Source organism: Triturus cristatus, chromosome 1_1, assembly GCF_964204655.1.
Source record: "Triturus cristatus chromosome 1_1, aTriCri1.1, whole genome shotgun sequence".
Taxonomy (NCBI): Eukaryota; Metazoa; Chordata; class Amphibia; order Caudata; family Salamandridae; genus Triturus; species Triturus cristatus.
The window spans coordinates 1074090449-1074112173 of record NC_140579.1 but is presented as its reverse complement, the minus strand read 5'-3'; the positions used below and the strand labels follow the sequence as shown (position 1 = coordinate 1074112173).

General features: G+C 47.7%; 1 protein-coding gene across 1 annotated transcript; it reads left to right on the top strand.

The window, feature by feature from the left end:
• The first annotated feature begins 6978 nt into the window (after positions 1-6978).
• Positions 6979-8006, top strand: LOC146871565 (endogenous retrovirus group 3 member 1 Env polyprotein-like). The gene has a single exon (XM_085647155.1). The coding sequence runs from the start codon at positions 6979-6981 to the stop codon at positions 7930-7932; it is 954 nt and encodes a 317-aa protein (XP_085503281.1). The 3' UTR covers positions 7933-8006.
• The last annotated feature ends 13719 nt before the right edge of the window (positions 8007-21725 follow it).

Here is a 21725-nt window from a genome sequence, read left to right as displayed (position 1 = left end):
GCAAAGAGGGAGGTGACCAAGGGGTGGAAGTCGAAGGTGGGTCCAACACACCGGAGATGGCTGAATGAACTCCTAAAATGGGCGGCTAGCGAGAGCACACTCAGATACCAGCTAGCTCACCGTAAGCCGGATGAGCGGGCTCAGGCAGCGACAATGGAATGGGAGATGTTAGTGCAGGCCTTGCGAGACGGCCTAACCAGGGGGGAAGACGATGAGGACTCTGATGACGCAGCTGATGTAGTCGTGATGCCGGCTCCCCTGCCAATCACACACGCTTAGTGATTACTGGATCTTTCCTGCTAACCACCACACATACTAACTCTTCCTGGCTAGGCGCTATGGGGGGAGCACTGGGGGGGGGAGGGTTGAGGGAGGGAATGCAAGATCAAACTTCAGGGAAGTAGAATGGGCGACTCATGGGACTTTGGGGGAGAAGGGGGTTAACGTCAAAAGCGGGCAGCGGATCTCCCCACTAGACGACTGTACTTGTAAGGACTATACCGATGTAATATATGATTACGTGTGCCGCCCGGCCTCCGGGATGTGGGCAGTACGGCTGTGTATACTGCACGGATAAATGGCTACGGGGGGTGGGAAACCTGCACTAATGACATTTGTCCGGAGTGTTCTACGGTATATTTGGTCCTGCAATAAAAATGGTTTGACAAATCAAAGAGAGAGGTCCACCCCAGAGCTGACACGAATGGCGCGCTACAACGCGTTTTTATTTATGTACCCTTGACAAAACTTGAGTTACTAAGGATAAAAGAGATGGTTCCCTCCCACTCAAAGGATCCTGCTGGATTCTTTAAAGAATTAGGAGATGTATTAATGATGGGAACATATACTCTTTCTGATATCACAGCAATTCTGAAATTATTGTTGCCATCGGGTATATATGACAAACTAAGAGAGAAAGATTGGGAAGTAGCAGGTGAACACATTAGATGGACCGAACTTCAGAATGATGAAAATACTAGAGTAGCAGGTCAAGGTATAGGAGACAGACTAAAAGCACTTCCTGGCACTATTTTAAAGATGCTACCACAGTTACTGACAGTGAAAAAGGAGGACTGGGATACCATTTCCTCCTGCAAACAGAAACATGGTGAAGACATAGGAGATTATTACACCAGACTTGAAAAATGTTTTGCGGTAAATAGCGGCCTTACGCCGACAACGAAGCTTACCCGCATCTGTTTGTTTCCAAATTAGTAGACAACGCCTTGCCAGCTATTAAGGAAAGAGTACTAAAAGTAGAAAGTACCTGGCAAGCACATACACCACCACAGGTGTTACAAATGCTACAATACCACCAAAATCGCATTAGGGATGAAGAAGAAAATGATAAGAAACGCATGAAAGACACCAAGATGAAAGCGTTAGTAGCCCAAACTGCACCCCAGCGCCAACAGACACCAGGTAGCCAGACAAACGTGAAGAGCACTTGTAATTATTGCAAAAAGACGGGACTCTTCGTTAAAGACTGCCCTGTCTTAAAGCACAATTTGGCTACTGGTAAGACACAGCCTCGTCCATATCAGCTAAAACAGAATGCTTCCCAAGACAGTTCAACACCTTCAGTTCCACCGACAACACAAATGGCCCAAATGAACATTATAGACAGCGACTACACTGAATACTACCCAGATTTTTCATGATGTTGCCCAGGGAGAGAAGATGACAAACTGCCCCTAATCCCCATCCCAGTAGATCAGAAAGGCCCATTTATAGAGGTCCGACTTCTTGGGGAGGATAGAAAGTTTCTACTAGACACTGGGGCCAGTAAAACAACAATAAGCCATCAAGAGGTCCCAGAGGCTCCTCTCTCGGGTTCAAAAAGTATTTCTCTGGGTTTCTCCGGACAACCTGTGACAAACGCCACGTCAAAACCACTGCCCTTGCAGGTTGGTCCCCTCACGACAACTACAGATCTTATATTGACAAAATCATGTCCAGAAAATTTGCTTGGTATAAAAACATTGAAAGAATTAGGAGCTGTTATTGTTTGCTCACCTAAAGATGTCAGATTATTTCTACGAGATTTTAAGGGCCACTACCCAAGTAGAGAATTAGACTAGCGTTTGAAAGATTTGCCACACACCCTTTGGGCCACTGATTCCACCACAGTAGGATGTATGGAAATAACACCTCACAAGGTTACACTGAAAGAGGGAGCCCAACTACCACGTATAAGACAATACAAAATTTCACCCCAAGCTGAACAAGCATTAATGTTAATTATTCAGGACCTAATACAGTCAGGTGTGATTAAAGAAACAACTTCGAACATTTGCAATTCCCCTGTTTTACCAGTTCATAAAAAAGTGGAACCAGGAACACCACCTGAATACAGACTAGTGGTGGATTTGAGAGAGCTCAATAAATGTGTCATTCCACAACACCCTGTGGTCCCAGACATCTCCACTTTACTCACAGCCATAGATGCAGAAGCAACACATTTTTCTGTCATTGACTTAAAAACGCATTCTTCAGTATACCCATTCACCCAGACAGTCAATACCTTTTCGGTTTCTCCTTACAAGGATGAAGTTTCCAATTCACAAGAGCTCCTCAAGGTTTCACCGAAAGTCCAAGCGTATATAGCCAAGCGCTGAAAAGACAATTGGACACTATTCAAATGCCCACGGATACAGCCATACTACAATATGTTGATGATATCCTCATTACGGCCAGATCTGACGCAGCATGTGCTGAAGCATCACTACTAGTACTAGAATTCCTAGCTGCAAATGGCCATAAAGTTACCCCTGGTAAGCTCCAATTTTGTTTACAGCAAGTGGCATACTTAGGGCACTTGCTGTCAAAGGAGGGTAGGCAGTTTACACAGGAACGCATCCAGCTCATACAACAAATACCACAACCAACAACACAGAAACAAGTTCGAGCTTTTGTTGGTCTAACCTCATATTGTAGACAGTGGATCCCGCAATTTGCACTCATTTCTAAACCATTAGTGCAGCTGACAACACTCGAAGCTGGCGCTACTCCACAATTACCCTGGACAGATGAACACACGCAAGCTTTTCAGTCTCTTAAAAAGGCTATGTGTCAAGCCCCAGTGTTAGCAACACCTGATTACACCAAAGATTTTACCTTGTTTGTAACAGAAAACTCAGGTACAGCACTATCAGTCCTGACCCAACTTCAAGCAGACAGACATAGACCATGTGGTTATTTTTCAAGTACATTAGATCCAGTAGCACAAGCATTACCTGCATGTCTAAAATCAGTAGCAGCTACTGCACAAGCTATTAGACAAAGCGATGCTATTGTATTGGGACATCATCTGATAGTCCAGGTCCCACACGCTGTAGAACTTCTGCTAAACAGAACGCAAACACAGCATCTGACAATAGCCAGACTCACCGGATATGAGATGACGCTTTTTCAGCCACATATTGAGATTAGACGATGCAACATTTTAAACCCAGCAACACTGTTGCCACTGACCTCTCCTACTGAACAACTTCACGATTGTATTGACATAATTGATTTAGTGACCAAACCCAGACCAGATTTACAAGATACGCCCCTTTCTAAGGCAGAAATGACACTTTTGTTGATGGTTCTTGCATGAGACTCCCCACTGGAGAACTAGCAGCAGCCTATGCCGTCACAAATGGTACAAACACCTTGGAAGCACACAAGATAGAGATACTGTCGGCACAAGCAGCCGAACTCATAGCACTAACACGAGCATGTCACTTAGCAAAAGGAAAATCAGTTAACATTTACACTGATTCACAGTACGCTTTCGGGGTTGTACACAACTTCGGCACATTGTGGAAAGAGAGAGGATTCCTCACATCACACGGGTCTAAAATACAGCATGCTACACTCATCACTGCCCTCTTAGAGGCCAGTCAGTTACCAGCGAAAGTTGCAGTATTAAAGTGTAAAGCGCACACAAAAGGAACCGATGAAATATCAAAAGGAAATGATTCCGCAGACAGTGCAGCCAAATTAGCAGCAAACATAGAATTGAATATACTACACCGCCAATACGCAATACGAGACCCCTTTTCTGACATCCAGGATGTCCAAAGTCACACCACACCACAGGAACTGCTAGAATGGAAGGAAAAAGGAGGGGTCCTTACAGATTAGGGTTGGATGACACCTGAAAGAGCAGTATGGTTTCTGCCAGATGCTATGGTACAGGTTATAATAAACACCATACATGGACCTGCGCATCTGGGAGAAAAAAGCAATGTTAGACAGCATACAGAACATATGGCACAACAAACATTTGAGAGCTGCAGCCAAACAAAAAGTTAAAACGTGCATGATTTGTAATCAGTTCAACCCAGGTAAAGGCACAAAGGTGGAGCAGGGTGGATTCCAACCCCCTGACCATCCATTTGAAGTTCTCCAAATGGACTATATCCAGATGGAGAGATGTAGAGGTCACAAGTATGTGCTAGTTGTAGTATGTGCTCTGACCAGATGGACAGAAGCCTATCCCGTCCCAGATTACACTGCAACGACAACTGCTAAGCAACTAGTAAGAGAATATTTCCCGAGATATGGGTTGCCCCGCGTCATCTACTCAGACAACGGCCAGCCCTTCTCCTCTGAACTCATGAAGCAAGTGTCTCTTCTGTTAGGGTACACTTGGAATTTTCACTGCGTAAGACATCCTCAAGCAGCAGGTCTAGTAGAGAGACACAACCAGACTTTGAAGACAAAATTGGCCAAGATATGTACAGACAAAGGCGTGGACTGGATGGTAGCCTTACCGGTTGCCCTCTTCTACATGCGTATGGTAGCACATTCCAGAACTGGTCTATCTCCGTATGAGGTGGTCTTTGGCAGACCACCAAATATGTGGGGTACGCTAATGCCTAAAAGAATTACTGATGTAGACAGCAGAATATTGACTGATTACCTGGCTTCCTTGATGTCTGCACTCCAATCTTGTCGTTCACAGGTCGCTGCAGCCTTCCCTGACAAAACCGCCCCTGGAGAACACACCATCCGACCCGGCGACTGGGTGATGATAAGAAACTTCGACAGGACCAGTCCTCTTCAGCCCAGGTGGAAGACTCCGAAGCTCGCGCTCCTAACCACGCGGACGGCGGTGAAGGTCGAAGGCAGGAAGGGCTGGCTACACGTGAGCCACTGCCGGAAATATTTTGGACAAAGAGACACTGTTGCCGGCGACGCTGCCAACCCTAGTGACATTGTAACAGAACAATCTTTTGTGCCTTTGGAACTGACCCCACAACAAGAATATAAATCAAAGTGGAGGTCTGCCATCCGGACTCTGGCTAATTAAGTCCACTGGGCGCAGGTCCAGTGGTGAAGCGGTTGGAGCATGGGGATGGATTTAAACACCTTGACTATGTGGGAAAAAGATAGAATGAAACGCAGAAACAAGAACTTTAAGAAATTGCGTAGTGGTTCTATCATATGTTTAATGATATTGTTTTTCTTCATGACCATTATGACGTGTCTTGGTTGGATCCTCCACACTGTTTTTCCTCCAACACCACACACCTCTCATGCACCCAACAGCACTCAGGAACACACATATCATGACCTACCCCCTCATGAACAAGCCCATAGACTAGCCTTGCAAAACAATACCTTTATACAGATGTTACACTACACTCATCAGGCCAGCAATAGCACAAATTGCTGGATATGTGGCCGCCTCCCACCTCATCAGAAAAAGGGAGGGATGCCTCTTTTCCCCTTTCCATTTTCCTATAATGGGACTTGTGAAGCCTGGTTCGCCCTAATAACAGCTGACAATACCACCCCCACCTCCTGCCCTGACGGAAATAGTTCATGCAAGAATGGGTGGCCTTGGGGGAACTTAAACAAGGTACTTAATGCTGCCTGTTACCCAAATAAGGATGGAAGTCCTCAGGCGACAGGAACAGTCCTAGAAGGTGAAGAATACAAGCAAGGTGTAACGCCCTGAACGTCTCAGGATCGTTTAACAGACACGATAATGAGAACGCAACCACTTGTGAAGGTTTAGGTATTTTAATGAAGGCAAAAATAATACAAGGAATAAACAAAGGTTATAGTCACTGGAATCCTCCAGGCTAAGTACGTTACCAGCCCACAGCACGGATGGTCCTAACCGTCCTCTGCATATACGCGAATCCTGGCGTATGCCAACAGAGGGCAGAAATGAAATGGCCGACAATGCCAATCGGTAGGCTGTGAGGGGCACGAAGAGTGTTGGGGAGAATCGAGGAGTCAGGGAAACACCCAGCCGGGATCTCTACCTGAAGGGAGAAGCCGCTCAACCTCTTCCTCAGACTGCACCGGGACGCGGAGTCACCTCCTGGTGATGCGTCACCGATACCCCAATCATAAGCAAAGAAGACTGAACCGAGAGCAGCCGCTCGATCGATCCTGTGGACTTCCGAGTCTGTAACGCGGCAAACACCTCCTGGTGTGCGTTACAGCTGACAGTCCCTGTATCTCTGGTCGGGCTGGGAGTTACGACTCCAACCAGCAAAAGCGCCACTGCGCTTTGACTCAGCCGAGTCAAAAAGCGAAGCTCAATGGTTATCCGGTAGAGCTTCCGGGTCCTTCACAGGTGACGATGGGGCAAGACACGGCCCAGGGAGTAACGACTCGACCTACCTCCGTTCTTGCCTTACTGGAGCACCACTCCGGAACACTGCTCTTCACTAAGCAGGTACGTCGGTGTAAACACAATATCCGACAGCGTTGTACCTCCCGGTTCCTCCCTTTATAGGGCGTGTTTTCCTTGAGTTATGTAACAGCTCTCCTGTTTACATAAGGGCGTGTTTTCCTTGAGTTATGTAACAGCTCTCCTGTTTACATAAGGGCGTGTTTTCCTTGAGTTATGTAACAGCTCTCCTGTTTATATAACCTCTCAACCGCTAAGCATCCTGGGAGATGTAGTCCGTTTTCGCTGGTTACCGTTTTCCTCCCCTCGCATGACAGGAATTCTTGACACAAGGGAACATGACCATGTCCTACAAGATGTTAAATACCAAACCTAAAAAGAATGCTGGTCCCCCTTCCATCTCGGTCTCACCAGTAAAAGGACACCTGTGCATCCAGAAAAATGGCTCTGTTCCATTAGGACACAGTGACTGTCATACCACTATAAGTTTTGAAGATAGAGGAAAGTCCTCATTTCAAGCATCTCGCCATACTTATTTCGTCTGTGGCCAAACGGCCTATGTGCAGCTGCCCTTGAACTGGGGGGGAACTTGTTATATAGCATTCCTGTTACCCCCTGTCTTTGTGGCCCCATCCACTTACCACCGAGACCTCCTAGTGCCCCATGTCAGACATAAAAGAACGATCGATACCTCCTTGGTTGACCAAACAGAAACCTCATGGGAACAGTATACAGATTTTAACAAAGGGTTCTTCTTCTTTGTTGGCCCTGTACAGAACAGCAAGCTTATACGCAGGTTGACAAGGACCTTAGAGGCTATTGTAAACCAGACGGCGTCTGCCCTGGGGAGCTTAACCCAGGAGCAGTCCGCCATACGATTGGTTACTCTCCAAAATCGCCTTGTCCTTGACATCATCCTGGCTGACAGAGGCGGAGCCTGTAAAATTATAGGCTCTAGCTGCTGTATATTTATTCCTGATAATTCCCCATCTGTATACACGGCCATATCAAAATTACACAAGATAGCCGTAAGTTTACATCAAGAACCTGGCACCTGGACGTGGTCTGATTGGTTCTGGAAGATAATATCGTCCTGGGGATGGCAACTGCTGTCAGCAGCAGGTATAATATTCCTGATAATAACTGGATGCTGCCTTTGCATCCAATGTGGTCCTGCCCTGTGCGGTCTATGCGCTGCAAACTGCATTCCTAAACCACTTGTCCAGCAGAGAGAAAGGGAAAGAATTATGCTACAAGAATGTATAGATGATCTCATGCAAATTGAGATATAATATAGGTACACTCTGGGGCAAGGAGGGAATGTGGAAATAAAATTGACAATTGTGCCCCATCATTTCCCTGTTTCTGCCTGGTAGCCGTTTGCCTCAGACAAACACCCATTTTGTGTGTGACACGCTCTCAGCAACTTGTCTGAAAACTGTCCTTCACATCCCCATTGAATCTTGCACAACCCCCTGCTCCTTGTGGTCGAGCCAATTCCAAGAAGCCTGCCTGTGTCCTTCCCCCAGTTGTGCCAGAGATTCAGCCACATCCTGTCCATTGTTGGTGCCTCAGCCTGTCACACCAGCTGCCCTGTGACCACCCCCAACTGAAAGAGGAAGCACGAGGTTAGGCCCTGAAACCACACCAACTAATAGAGGAAGCACAAGGCTGTACACTGTGAACACACATTTCTGTGGTTCTGCCAATTCCCAGAACCAGCAAGATAGTTCCTGTTTTACACAAGACTGTTCCTGTTCTTGACTCTAAGCCAGAGATAAACCCCCGAATGAGTAAGGGCCTTCAACTGATAGAGAACACATTTCCACACATCACATGCCCTCTCACGAGACACAAGACACGCCCCTACCTTGACACATCTGTTGGAAATTACTGCTTGTCACTTCCCTTTTTCTTGTCACTTCTCCTTTGTTCTTTTTCCTATTGACTGAAAACTGTACAAATATTCTGATGTGTGAATAAAACTGCAGACCACTCCTGTACCCGCTTGGTGCTGGAGCTCTCCCCTTAACTCGAGTTACTGCACCCTTTTTTACTCGAACACCACGGACTCCTCTCTTTGCTTTGACTGAAATTATGATTATTAAGTATAGAAATTCTGAGATGAGGTAATATTGAATTAATTTACCACAGTAGCACAATCTACAAAGTCCACCCAGTCCTGTGCCTGTGCCTTCTGGGTATCTCTGAACTTCAACCTGTGCTGTTCAGTGGTTAAGCCAAACCCATCTATTAATGCACTCTTCAGGACTTCATAATCATCAGCATCCTCTTCTCTAACAGTGAGGCGCTTGTCTCTACCTTTATCTGAAAAGGAGAGCCACAAGATTGCTGACCACTGTTTCTGGGGGACTTGTTGTACTCTACAGGCCCTCTCCATAGCAGTTATCCATTTGTGGATACCATCCCCACTCTGGTAGGGAGGAACAACCTTGGACAGGATCCTATGGTCTGGAATGTAATCTCTGACTCTAGGGACACTGTTGCTGCCACCAGGGGGTTCTAACCCCTCTTTTCTAGAAGCTCTCTGGAGCTCAAAGGCTTCTTTATCTAATGCCAACCGCTTGGCCTTAAGGGCAATCCTTGCTTCCTCATACTGCAGCAGTTTGTACATTCTTTCAGTGGAGGTCTCTCTTCAATTAAGGTATGAGCTCCTCTGATGGACAGATTCTCTGCCAGATTGATATGAGTGGTCAGAGTCCCTAGAAAGGGACCCAGGCCTCTCCTCCACTCTGTCAGTTCTCTTAGGGAGAATTCCTCCGCCCTCTTCAGACCCAGGTGGGTCTGGCCCTTCAACCACAGAGTCCTGGTCATCTTGATTTTCATCATCTGACCCAGCCACTGTAATTGACCCACTCCCTGATTCAGATCTGTTAGCTACTAGAGCCAACCTCAGATCATCTGCTGTCAACAGATCTATCAGGCCTAGTGTGGAGGGACTCTGTCCTCGCTTCAGGTGTCTTGCAACACACATGGCCTTCAAGTCAAAGAAGGTCATGTCCTTATACTGAGGCTGGGTGGACCCACTGGCTCCATCCATTGAGGACATTCTAGTGTTGTGCAGTGTTGTACTACCTACACTAGTTTGTCGCCTACTGATCCTAGCTTGAGCTGTAGCAAGGGTGTCCTATCCTTTCACAAACAGCTCTAAGTTCAGTAGAACTTATTGATACTAAGCTTGACTTTATATGTACCTTGAGTACCTTTAGTGGTTTTCAGTTAGTAATTCAAATAGAGATTTTCTGGTAAAACAATGGCAAGCTGGAATCCCACACGCTGCCCACCAATGTGAGAAGTTGGCCTGGCATATGCTGCTCACTAGTTATAGTGGCCACCTTGCACCAATCCAATTCGACTCTTATGGTAGATAGGTTTAAGACAACCTTTTAAAGAACGCAATCTAGTGGTAGCTGTGGAGAGCAGCCTACAGGCTAAGTCTCAGAGGAATGTAAAGCAGCTTGTTTTACCTTATCATCTCTTGAATTACCAAATGAAAGGACACCACACAGGTATATATATCAAATATATCTGTATTTATTACTAGACACACTCTGCTAATCTCTTTATGAGATTAGAAGTCAGGAACATATGCAAATATCAACGTTTCACAATAAGTTAAGCACAAATATGGCTGGGGCCCTAGGGGCGTACCAGACCATATACTACAAAAGAGGTTTAGGAAAGTCGGCTTGCAAGGGGACAAGGCCTAGGGCCTGTAGAATCGCTGGGGCTTCACTAATCCACCCAAGGCAGGTAAGTAAAGGACCCACGGGAGATGCATGCAGTGTGAGAACACAGCCGCGGGTTCCCTATTGATTTCAATGGAGCAAGTCGCGGTTGGATTTTTAAAGTTTAAGGGTACTTCTAGAGAGTCTACAAGCAAGCCACTTACAAGGTAAGTAGTTCGAGGGCCATCACCAACAGGAGCACCGGAGTGCAAGAGTTACCTCACCCAGGGAAGCCGGGTACATAGGTGTCTTTTGGTGTCGGGTCACGTCGTCGTTTTCTTTGGAAGCCAAAGACGTTTTGATGCTTGTGAAGACTGGAGAAGTGTCCGGTGGAATCCAAGGCTGGATTCAAGATGAAGAAGACCTGAAAGCAGAAGGGACAGTGTTCACAGTCACTTGCCAGTGACCTGGGGCCAGGAAGATGGATGCCCACGGAAGTCGGGTGATTTCAGGTGATCAAGGGTGTTTTGACTCTTCAGCCACGAGGTCCAGGAAGCGTCGACGATGACCAGGAGCTGGATTCGGAGTGTCCCACGAAGTCTGCAGCTTACTGAGGTGTCAGCAACCGGATTGGAGCCAACAAACCTTGGCAACAGCAAGTCTCGCGGAAATTGAAGAAAGTCAGCGGTGCAGACCAGCAAGGTCTGAGGGACTCACCCAGTGAGGGTAAGTCAGGGCAGGCCTGGAGCAACCAGGGGAGCCCTTTGGTTTGATGAGAAAGTCTTCAGAGGACCCACAAGCCAGCTGGAAAGGGATCGCGAAGACACCTCGTGAGGATTTGCTTCACAGGAGCCCACGGTCACTCGAGGTAGGCCTCTGATTTTCGAGGAAAATCCCGCTGGAGGCTTGGACCACACGTGGTCCAATGCACAAGTACGTAGAACGTCGTGAAGGGGTTGCACTTGACAATAGTGCACGGTACCGGGGTATTGCTGTTCCTTGTCACTCGTGGGGTCCACTCGCCTCAGCTCTGCTGGGGACTCACAAGGGCCGTTGAGAAGTCAGAAAATCCACTTCCGGGGCTACAGGGACTTCGGACTCCCGCGGGAGCGGGAAAGTTTGCGACCGTTGATTCAAGTTTTTGGTGCCTGCCAAGCAGGGGAGTCACTCCTTGACTCCAAGGGAGATTCTTCAGTCTTCCAAAGGTAGTGGAACGTCGAAGGGCCAGGATTCTTCTTGTAGAGCATCATCCATGAATATCTGATTTGCAATGGCAATGTCTCCATATCTTATACTAAAGGAAAGGGAGGGACTAGCTCTATGACCACTCCTCTGGGAGGGTCAGGGGAGTGGGTGGTTACACCCACTTCCCTTTGTCCAGTTTCACGCCAGAGCAGGGGCAGGTAGCTCCCCCAGTGCAGGACTTCAAAGCAATCTAAGAGTGCACCCACCCAGCCCTAACACACTAAATCCTGTCTGGAAGGTGGTGACACCTCCCTGTGACAGGATGCCTATTGTTGGGCCTCCTCCACTACGAGTTTCAGTCAGCAGCAGGAGGGCAGCCCAGTGTCTGTGCTGGTGGCATCCATTTTGTGATGCCAGGGCTCTTTCAGATTTCTACCGTGTTTCCACAGTAGGTACATGTCGTCCCCTCTAGAAGGGTGGGATCATACTCCCACACCAGTTAATGGTGTGGGGGTATGATTCCAAGTTGTTTGACACCAAACACGACATTTTTTGATGCAGTCATTCCAAAGTTAGCATTTACTGGTAGGTTATAATGCACTTAAGAGTATATGGTTTAACCGCATCCACAAACAGCCACAGAGAATAGACTCTGCCAGCTGCAGAGGGGCCCTGCTCATGCAGAGGCACCTCCTCACATTGTAAACCAAGCACCCTGCCCTCAGGATTGATAGGGCCTGCCTTAGGGGTGACTGATAGGTTTATATGTGTGTGTAAGGTGAGATATAGGAACCTATACCTCAGTGAGGAGTGCTAACACTACCTCACCCAGTCTGCAGTAGCAGGCCTGAGGTGTCAGATTTAGTCTGCTTCCCAGGGGTGGCATAATACATGCTTCAGCCCCGGGTAGGCCTGTGAAGTACCTATGCCCTTGGTACCTAAGGTACCATATACTAGGGGCTCATAAGGTACCACAGTATCCAATCACTAGTGCATCTAATATGCACACCAGTCATTTAAGGGAGTAAGCAGATAGGCTGGGGTCCTGGATAGCAGGATCCCAGCCAGACTAGTCAAAAACCATTCAAACACCAGGAAAAAAGTGAGGGCAACCATGCAGTCAGATTCCACCTTTCTACATCGACCTGCAAAACGAAATGGTCGTACATCTGGCCCCATGAGTTCTTTGATGACAGACCATTTAACTAGAAGATTGCTGCACAGGCCTTGGAGTTAGTTTCCACTTAGCAAATAGCAAAGGAAAGTTCAAGTGTCTTTTACAGCAAAATATGTACAATCATCTTCGTGAGACCTCCTTAGCCATACTCCATGTTCTTCTAAGGAACAACCTTACGCCACTTCACCAACTCTGGCCATGGTACTCTTCTTTGTAGTTTGGGCAAATCTATAAACTTCTATCTTTAATAAATGCACAGTTCAAACTCACTAATGATCACTTACAGGATAAATTACCTTAGTCTGTTTAGTGGCAATGTAATTCCAAAATTCAGTTCAGTCACAAAGTTCAGTTCAAGGAGGCTCAATTGGATGCGATTTGTTCTAGCAAAAGGCTAAAAATGCTCTCTCCCAATCATTGACTACTAGGTAAGTTCATTCAGGTAAGGAGAACCTCCAACAGGGTACTCTAGCTCTCTTTGATCTCCTTACTGTTGGCCCTTCTTCGTCACTATCACTCAGGCCAGATCCTTCAGCATCTTCCAGGATAGTGTGTGGTACATGTACTTCAGACAGACAGACGGCGTCTTCCTCTCTACTGTCTTCTTGGCCACCAGTCTCTAGGTACAACTTGCATTACTACTGCATTAGGCCCTTCACCAGGGTCTGAATCTGAGGCAGTCAACACTCCTGGATGAGACCCTCCTGTACCAACCTCAACTGTTGACTATCTCAGACCCCTCATAGGCAGAACAAGTGCTGTCCCAGCTGCTTTCTGATCCTCAACAGCTGGTCTAACCTACTCCCTCTGTCTCACTGTAACCATCGAGACATCAGGAACAGGTGCGGTTATATTATCAAGGGGACACAGGGCTCTGTGATTATGGGCAGCATGTACAAAGGGAGACCTCCGCACTTCAATGCAGCTGTGGTAACCTGGTATGACATGGTATGGCCCACGCCACCGAGGCATCAAAGCACGTCTTGTGCAAGTGCTTCTTCGCCATAACCGAGTCGCTGGGACTGAGGACATTGCACTGCTCCTATTGAGGAGGGGCTGTAGCCTCTCCAACCTGGTGAGACAGAACGCACCACATCAGCCAGTCCAGTATTCAAGAATCATATCACCTGTAATGTTCACAAGCGCATTTGCAGGCTCAGCTAGCAGCCTCGTGGCTTTGCCCATGATGATTTTATGGGGCGACAACCCTGTCCTACTATCTGGAGTACTGTGTAGACTTATCAACACAAGAAATAAAGCATCAGGCTACTTCAGAGATGTTGTAGCACACACTTTAGCCAATATGGATTACAAAGTGCAATTGACTTGCACCACAATTCCAGAAGCCTCTGGTCTGTAACTGCTATGTAGAGTCTGCTCAACTTGTAATGCTACTCGTAACATCTTCAGGACCTCATTGTTAAATGAGTTCCTCAGTCTGACTCCAAAGAAGTCGGGAAACTGAAATGCGGTATTAACTCTTTTACTAACAATTTGGCTACTGTAAGACTATCATTTCTTCTAATCGGATAAGCTTCAATCAACCGTGAAAAGATGCACACAATCACTGGGACATAGCTCAATCCATTGCAAATGGGCATCTCAATGAAGTCCAGTTCCGTTCTGTTGAACGGACAACCTGATCTCCCTATGTGACTCAGTATTACTACTGTTCTTCTGCCTACGTTCTGTAGTTGGCACACAACACATCTGTGACAAAAACTTTCAGCCATCAATCTGAATCTGGGGTTAAACCATGTTTCCCTACATGTGCAGGGCCATGATAATGCCTCGCCACTGGAGGTAACAAGTTATCTGGCAAAACAGCTCTTACATTTTCCGGAAACCCAAATGTCATCCTCAGCTCTGTTGACACAACCTGCCCTGATCGAACCTTACCGTTCCACTTCTGCCACTGCTTCCTGTAACCTCTTAACTTCCTCCCAAGTATCAAGTGCAGCTAACAACAGATTGTAATTTTGTGGCATCAGAATTTTCATTGACGTACTCCCCATTAGATGTGCATGTATTCAATGTGCAGGACCTTGAAGCCTCATCGGCATATTTATTACCCAATGTCACATAATCAGTGCCTTGTCGATGGATGGCACATTTCACCACAGCAATTTGGGCAGGTAATTGCAAAGCCTGGAACAAATTTCTCATACTCTCACCATTTCTGATGGGGGAACCTGAGGCGGTCATAAATCCATGTAGTGACCATATCTGTTTGAATTCATGAATGACACCAAAGCCATACTGACTATCTGTGATAGTATACACTTCTTCAGAGTTTTTAACAAGGTCTGTTATGTGTTATTCTCTCTACCCTCTTCCCTACCCTAAAATTGCTCCAACGACTATAGGTTCTAATTTAACAGATACTCTTGGGATTAACAGATCTCACTCACTGGGAGACCCCCTGAATATTAGGGTCTTCTTCACCGTTTAGGTCCTGAAGAAAGCCCACTTGACCCTTCGGGGCACTTGAAGGGCTGAAACATGTCGACATTTTTTATGGACACCTTTTTTTGCAGTGCACATGGCCATAATTAGCCTCTGAGTGCACACCGAAGACCTTTTATAACTTTCCCGCATCCAGTGTAATTAAAGATTTTTTACTGGTTCAACGGGATTTTTAACTTTTGGATATTTTTTTCACCACTTGTCACTTCACCAGAACTCACTTTTTTATTCTACGATCACTACTAGAACGACCAGTGGAACGACCTCCAGGTGGAGGAAGCATTGCACTAACCCGATGATGATGCTGTCACGTTGTCAATAACGAAGCGGAGAACGAAAATATACCGCTCAAATCGATCTTGACAATACGTGATTGAGGGTTTCTTAATAGTACCTTGTACTACCGTTGCATTCCCTGGTTCTTTTGGGACTAGTGATCCACTCCCCCATTGATTTTTTGATATCTGTGAAAATTGTCACCATTAGCCTGTCTGAAAACAGCATGGTCTAGTAAGAGCAATGAATCTGGTCACTTGTGCTGTAAAGACTCCTTGAAGCCAGGAGGCTGTGACCACACCCAAGACAGTACAGACCGCATAAGCAGCTCTCAGGTTTCCATCATGGTCTCGTAAGCAAGAACCATCAACAAACAGCACATAATCTGATTAGTGTAGTGGCACAAATCAGGTCTCAGCTTGGAGCATAGTTCAGTAACACATTGTAGGAGAGTAGGGTCTGCTATCCTATGGTCACCCCAAATTTTTGCTTTTTGCTTCACTGGTTTTTGACATATTGAGGCTGTGGGCCTGCCAATCAGACCCCCAGCCTGCTGTTCTCTCTACTAAATTAAAACTATGCACCCTAGGTGCATAACCAATTGGAAGTGGATCACCCTGTCAGCCCCTGTACCAGTGTACACTAGGTACCCAGGGCATTGGTGTACCCAAGGCCTGCCAGGGGCTGCAGCATGTATTATGCCACCCCAGGCTTGGCCTAACAATCTGACACAACTGGCTGATCACTCAGCTGGGGTAAGTTGGTGTAATCACCTCTTACTTAGGTGTAGTATACCTATACCTAACCTTAAATGGGACACCTGGTAACCTCTAAGTCACTCCTATGGCAGGCCTTAACAATCCTGAAGGCAGAGTGCTTGGTTCCATGTGAGATGGTGCTCTGGCATGAGCTGAGCCTGTCTGCAGTGGTCGGAACAACTTCCTTCTACTGTTTCCAGATATCGTCATACCATATACTCTTAAGTGCATTATGAACCTCGCGGTTAAATGCTATCTTTGGTTTGGCTTTATCAAAACATGTCGAGTAAGGTGTCATACGAATTGGAATACTAACCCCTCGCCAATTCTGGCGACGGGGTTAGCATTCCACCCTTCTAGAGGGACACGACATGTACAGTACCTGAAACCCGGGTAAAATCAGACATAGCCTCAGCTCCACAAAATGGATGCTGCCACCACAGACACAAGTCTGCCCTCCTGCTGCTGGGAGTCCTTCCAGCTTGGGAGGTGTGGACAAAGGGTTTCCTGCCAGGGGAGGTGCGTGCACCACCCCAGACAGGATTTTGTGTATTGGTCAGGTAGGGCTTGAAAGAAACCAGACATGCCTGTGGCTCACAAGGAGCCTCGGTGCATATGCCAGTTCAAACCGGTCCTGGGGCACACCAGTCCCGGGCCTGGGGCGAGCTGGACAAAGGATTGGGGGTGTAACCACCCCCCTTCCTGGTCCCACCCATAGGGAGGGACCTAGCAGGTAGTCCGGCCCCTAGAATCCGCTTAAAGGTAGGAGCTGTGTCCTAAGACTTCAGACATCCTGGAATCAACTTGAAACTAAGAAGAAGACGGGAACTTCGACATTCTGCTGCACAGAAGACTGAAGAAAATCTCCCCTGTGGTCAGGGAGTGACCACCTTGCTAACGCAAGCACCATCCAGCGAATCACCGTCTGCTTTGCCGCCGCCTCCCGCCGGAGCCCGAGCCCAGAGACTGACAAGACCTGGACCTCCAGACCTCTCACCGCCCGATCCACAGTCCCTGAAAAGAGGAGACCCGTGGAGGCACCGAGACACGTGGAGCCAGCCATCTTGGAACGACTACGACAAGCTGACCAGTGCAACAACCGAGGCTCCCTCCAAGTTGTGCTTTGGGTCCTGAGAAGCCCAACCCTCGAGCAGCATCTGCACCAAAGGTGAGCCCTCCAGCATCTCCACGATCTGCGTGGGGCCCTTCTGCATTTTGCCACTCGACGCGCCTAACCGGTTGCTGGCCCGCTGGCTAGTGGCCATCTTGGCGACGAAATCTACGACAAACACCGCTGGTCTGGTTGCTCCAGACTGGCCCTTGCTCCCCTCCAAAGGAGCAATCCCTCTGACCTTGCTGGTCAGAACCAACAGCTGATTTCCGAATCCTCCTGCAATTGCTTTTGCCAAGGCTTGTTTGCTTCGATCAAGTCGCCGACACCGCCGACAGCGAGAGCCTGCGTGGGACAGCTCGTGAGCCGACTCCTGGACGTCGTCGACCTTCAGGGACCACGTGGCTGCGGAGACAAGCTACCCCTCATCACCTGTTTGCACCCGACATCGCCTGGTACCCACCTGGTGCCACGCTGGTCACTGGCTAGTGACTGTGAACACTGTCCCCTCTGCTTACAGGTCTTCAACATCTCCGATCCACTCTTGGACCCACTGCATCTCTTCCCGACCGACCGCCTGCAGCATCTTTGTCCCAGGCTCAACGGAACAGATAGAAGAAACCCGACGCACTTTGAGGCCTATGCACCCGCTTCCTGTGGGTGAGGTAAAGCTGGCACTCCGGTGCCCATGTGTAGTAATACATCTCTAGTGCCTGTGTTCCAAATCTTAAGTTCCTAGGTCATCCGGAAGATTCCTTTTGCAGTAACTTTGTACTTTTTACGCACCCATTGAAACCTATGGGAGCCCGCGTGTGACTATTTGCTCTGCACACGCCACCCGTGGACCTCCTGGTCACTAACTGACGTTAGCTCCTTGTAGGCCCAGCGATTCTAGAGGCCCTAGGCCTTTTCCCTTTTCTGTTCGTGGTACTTATACCACTATTTTAGTATATGGTTCGAGTGGCCACCAGGGCCTATCCATATAAAGTGCAACTTCTGTGTATTCTGTGATAATCTTGTTTGACGATTTGTGCTCCTGTGCTCATAAAGAGACTAGGGGTTACTTTGAGAAATAAATACATATATATTTTGAATATATATCTGTGTGGTGTCCTTTCATTGGTATAAAAGGGGGTTACTATTGGTAAAACAGCTTGCTTAACACGCATCACGAGTTTAGCCTCAAAGACTGCTTAGCCTACGCTACCACTAGGGCAGCTAGTCCAAAAAGGTTGACTTACAACCACACCATAAGGGTTGCTTGGCATGGTACAAGGTGGTCACTAGAACTAGTGAACAGCATATACCAGGCCAACTTCTCACATTGGTGAGCAGCGGTTGGATTTGAGCTTGCTGTGTTTTACCATTGTAATCTCTTGGTTACCAATTGAAAGATCACATAGGTACCTGTAGGTACATATAAAACAAGATTAGATATACTTAAGTTCTACTGAACTTAGTTGTTGTAGAGCAAAGGGAGTAGCACACCCTGACTACAACTACTAGATAGGTTTAGTAGGTAAACCCAAGTGTAGGTAGATTGCAACACATCCACCCACACTTAAGAGCAATGGCCGGGGCAGAGGGGTCCACTGTACCCATCTCTGTTGAGAGTGACCCCCAGAGGGCACCATCCAGCTTTGCTACCCTTAATCAGAATGAGCTCAGGCATTTGGCAACTCTTAGAGGCCTTAAACAGCCCAAGAACCCAAACTCTGCTGAGCTCAGAGAGCTCTTACAGAATGATGAGAATCAGAGAGCACTCAAGAAAGCTTCCCAGTTAGCCCCCTTAGGGACAGGAACAGGAGGCCCCCCTTCTAAAGATGCCACTGAAGTACCCCTTCCCAATAGTCACCCCTTAGATGGGATGCCTACCACAGAGGATGAGAGTGAAAAGGATACTGACAGTAGTGAGGATGAAGGGAGAACTAGCCCAGTGCCAAGTATTATACTTGGCCCAGCTAAACCAAGGCTATTGGGGACTGACAGTGGGTTCAACCCACTGGATCTCCCCAGTGGACTTAACACAGGGCTTGGAAGGCAAAGGAATCGCTCAGGTGACTCCAATGCTTCCCATGGCTCTAGAGGCTCTCAAGGTCACTCCAGGAGAAGGATGACCACCCCTCAGAGGAGGGAACATGAGGCCAAGATGCAAGAGGCTCAGCTGAGGATCAGGAAGCAGGAGCTAGAAGTAGCCCTGATGGAAGAGAAACTTAGCAAGGCTAGACAGCATAAAGAGAGTGGGTCTATACCCACTGGTGGCAGCATTGTCCCTAAGGACAAAGATAGGGTCTTTGACAATAGGAACCTGTCTAAGGTTGTGCCCCCCTACAAAAGTGGGGATGACATCCACAAATGGATAACTGCTCTTGAGAGAGCCTGCAAAGTACAGCAGGTTCCTGAAGACCAGTGGGCAGCAATCCTCTGGCTCTCCTTTGAAGGAAGAGGCAGAGACAGACTCCTCACTGTTAGAGAAGAGGATGTCAGAAACTACAGAGTCCTGAAGAGTGTTCTGGTAGATGGGTTAGGCTTAACCACTGAACAGTACAGGTTAATGTTCAGAGACACCCAAAAGACACAGACTCAGGACTGGTCTGAATACATTGAATGTGCCACTAAGGCTTTGGAGGGTTGGTTGCTGGGAAGTAAGGTATCTGATTTTACAGGATTGTATAATTTGATGATGAGAGAGCAGATTTTAAATAACTGTCAAAACCAGCAACTGCATCAACACTTGGTTGACTCTGATCTGACCTCTCCCCAAGAATTGGGAAAGAAGGCAGACAAATGGGTCAGAACCAGGGTTAAGCAAAAGAACCAGAACCAGGGCCAAGGGGGTGATCAGAAGAAAACAGACCAAAAGGGTGGAGATCAGAAACCTAAAGACCAGAAGTCTTCAACAGGGCCCCAAACTACTACTAAGGAGGGTGGGTCCCAACAGTCCAAAAAGAAGAAAGAAGGTCAGAAGAAACCCTGGTGCAATCATTGTAAAAATACAACTCACTGGACTAGTGATTGCAAAAAGGGTGGAGCCCCCAACACTGTTGCCCCTAAGGCACCTGCTCCCAGTACTACTGTTAGCAGTGTTGGTCCCCAGACAAAGGGTGTAGTGGGAATCACTATGGGAACTGAAGGAGATTCTGACTTAGACAGAACCCTTACACAGGCAGTCTTGATCTGTGATGGGGACATTGATTTGTCCCTGACTGTGAGCCCCAGTAACCTGGGCAAGTACAGACAGACTCCTTTAATTAATGACAAAGTGGCTCAAGCCTACAGGGACACATGTGCCAGTGTCACTATGGTGACACCAGGCTTTGTGGATCCTGGACAGTACATACCAGGTGAGAACTACCTGGTGACCAATGCCAGCAATGCCACTACTTCACATAGTGTGGCAGTTGTTAACTTCTCATGGGGAGGGGTAACTGGCCTCAAAAGGGTTGTGGTTAGTGCAGACCTCCCAGTAGAATGTTTGTTGGGCAATGACCTAGAGAGTTCTCTATGGTCAGAAGTGGAGTACAGGACTCATGCAGAGATGTTAGGTATATCATCACATGTCCTTGCTGTGACCAGGTCACAGGCCAAAAAGTGCCTCACTGAACCACAGGTCTTGGATCCTGGAACAATGGACCAAGCACCTACCAAGAAGAAGAACAGGAGGGTCAAGGCTGTGCCTTCCCCCCTGCCTCAGAGTGATGATCAGCCTTCCCAGGAAGCTGATCTAGAGGACCCTGAAGGAACTGTCCCTGAAGAGCTTGAACCTGATCAGGTTGAGTTTCTGGGGACAGGGGGACCTTCAAGGGCTGACTTGAGGCAGGCTCAGTTATCCTGTCCCTCTCTTGAACCCCTCAGACAGCTGGCTGCTGCTGAGGCTGCTGGGAATGCTCAAGGTACCCATAAAGTGTATTGGGATGAAGGGCTCCTTTATTCAGAGGCTAGAGACCCCAAGCCTGGTGCAACCAGGAGGTTGGTCATACCTCTGCAATTTAGGGGCTTCCTTCTTACCTTGGCCCATGACATTCCTTTAGCAGGACACTTAGGCCAGAACAAGACTTGGGACAGGCTTGTCCCTCACTTTCACTGGCCTCATATGAATGAAGATACAAAGGAGTTTTGTCGCTCCTGTGTTACCTGCCAAGCCAGTGGCAAATCAGGTGGCACAACAAAGGCCCCCCTAATACCACTACCTGTGGTGGGGGTCCCCTTTGAAAGAGTGGGAATAGACATAGTGGGTCCCATGGATCCTCCCACTGCATCTGGACACAGATTTATACTGGTGGTAGTGGATCATGCCACCAGGTATCCAGAGGCAATTCCCCTTAGGACCACTACAGCTCCTGTTGTGGCCAGGGCCCTGCTGGGAGTATTCTCCAGAGTGGGGTTTCCTAAGGAGGTAGTATCTGACAGAGGTACCAACTTT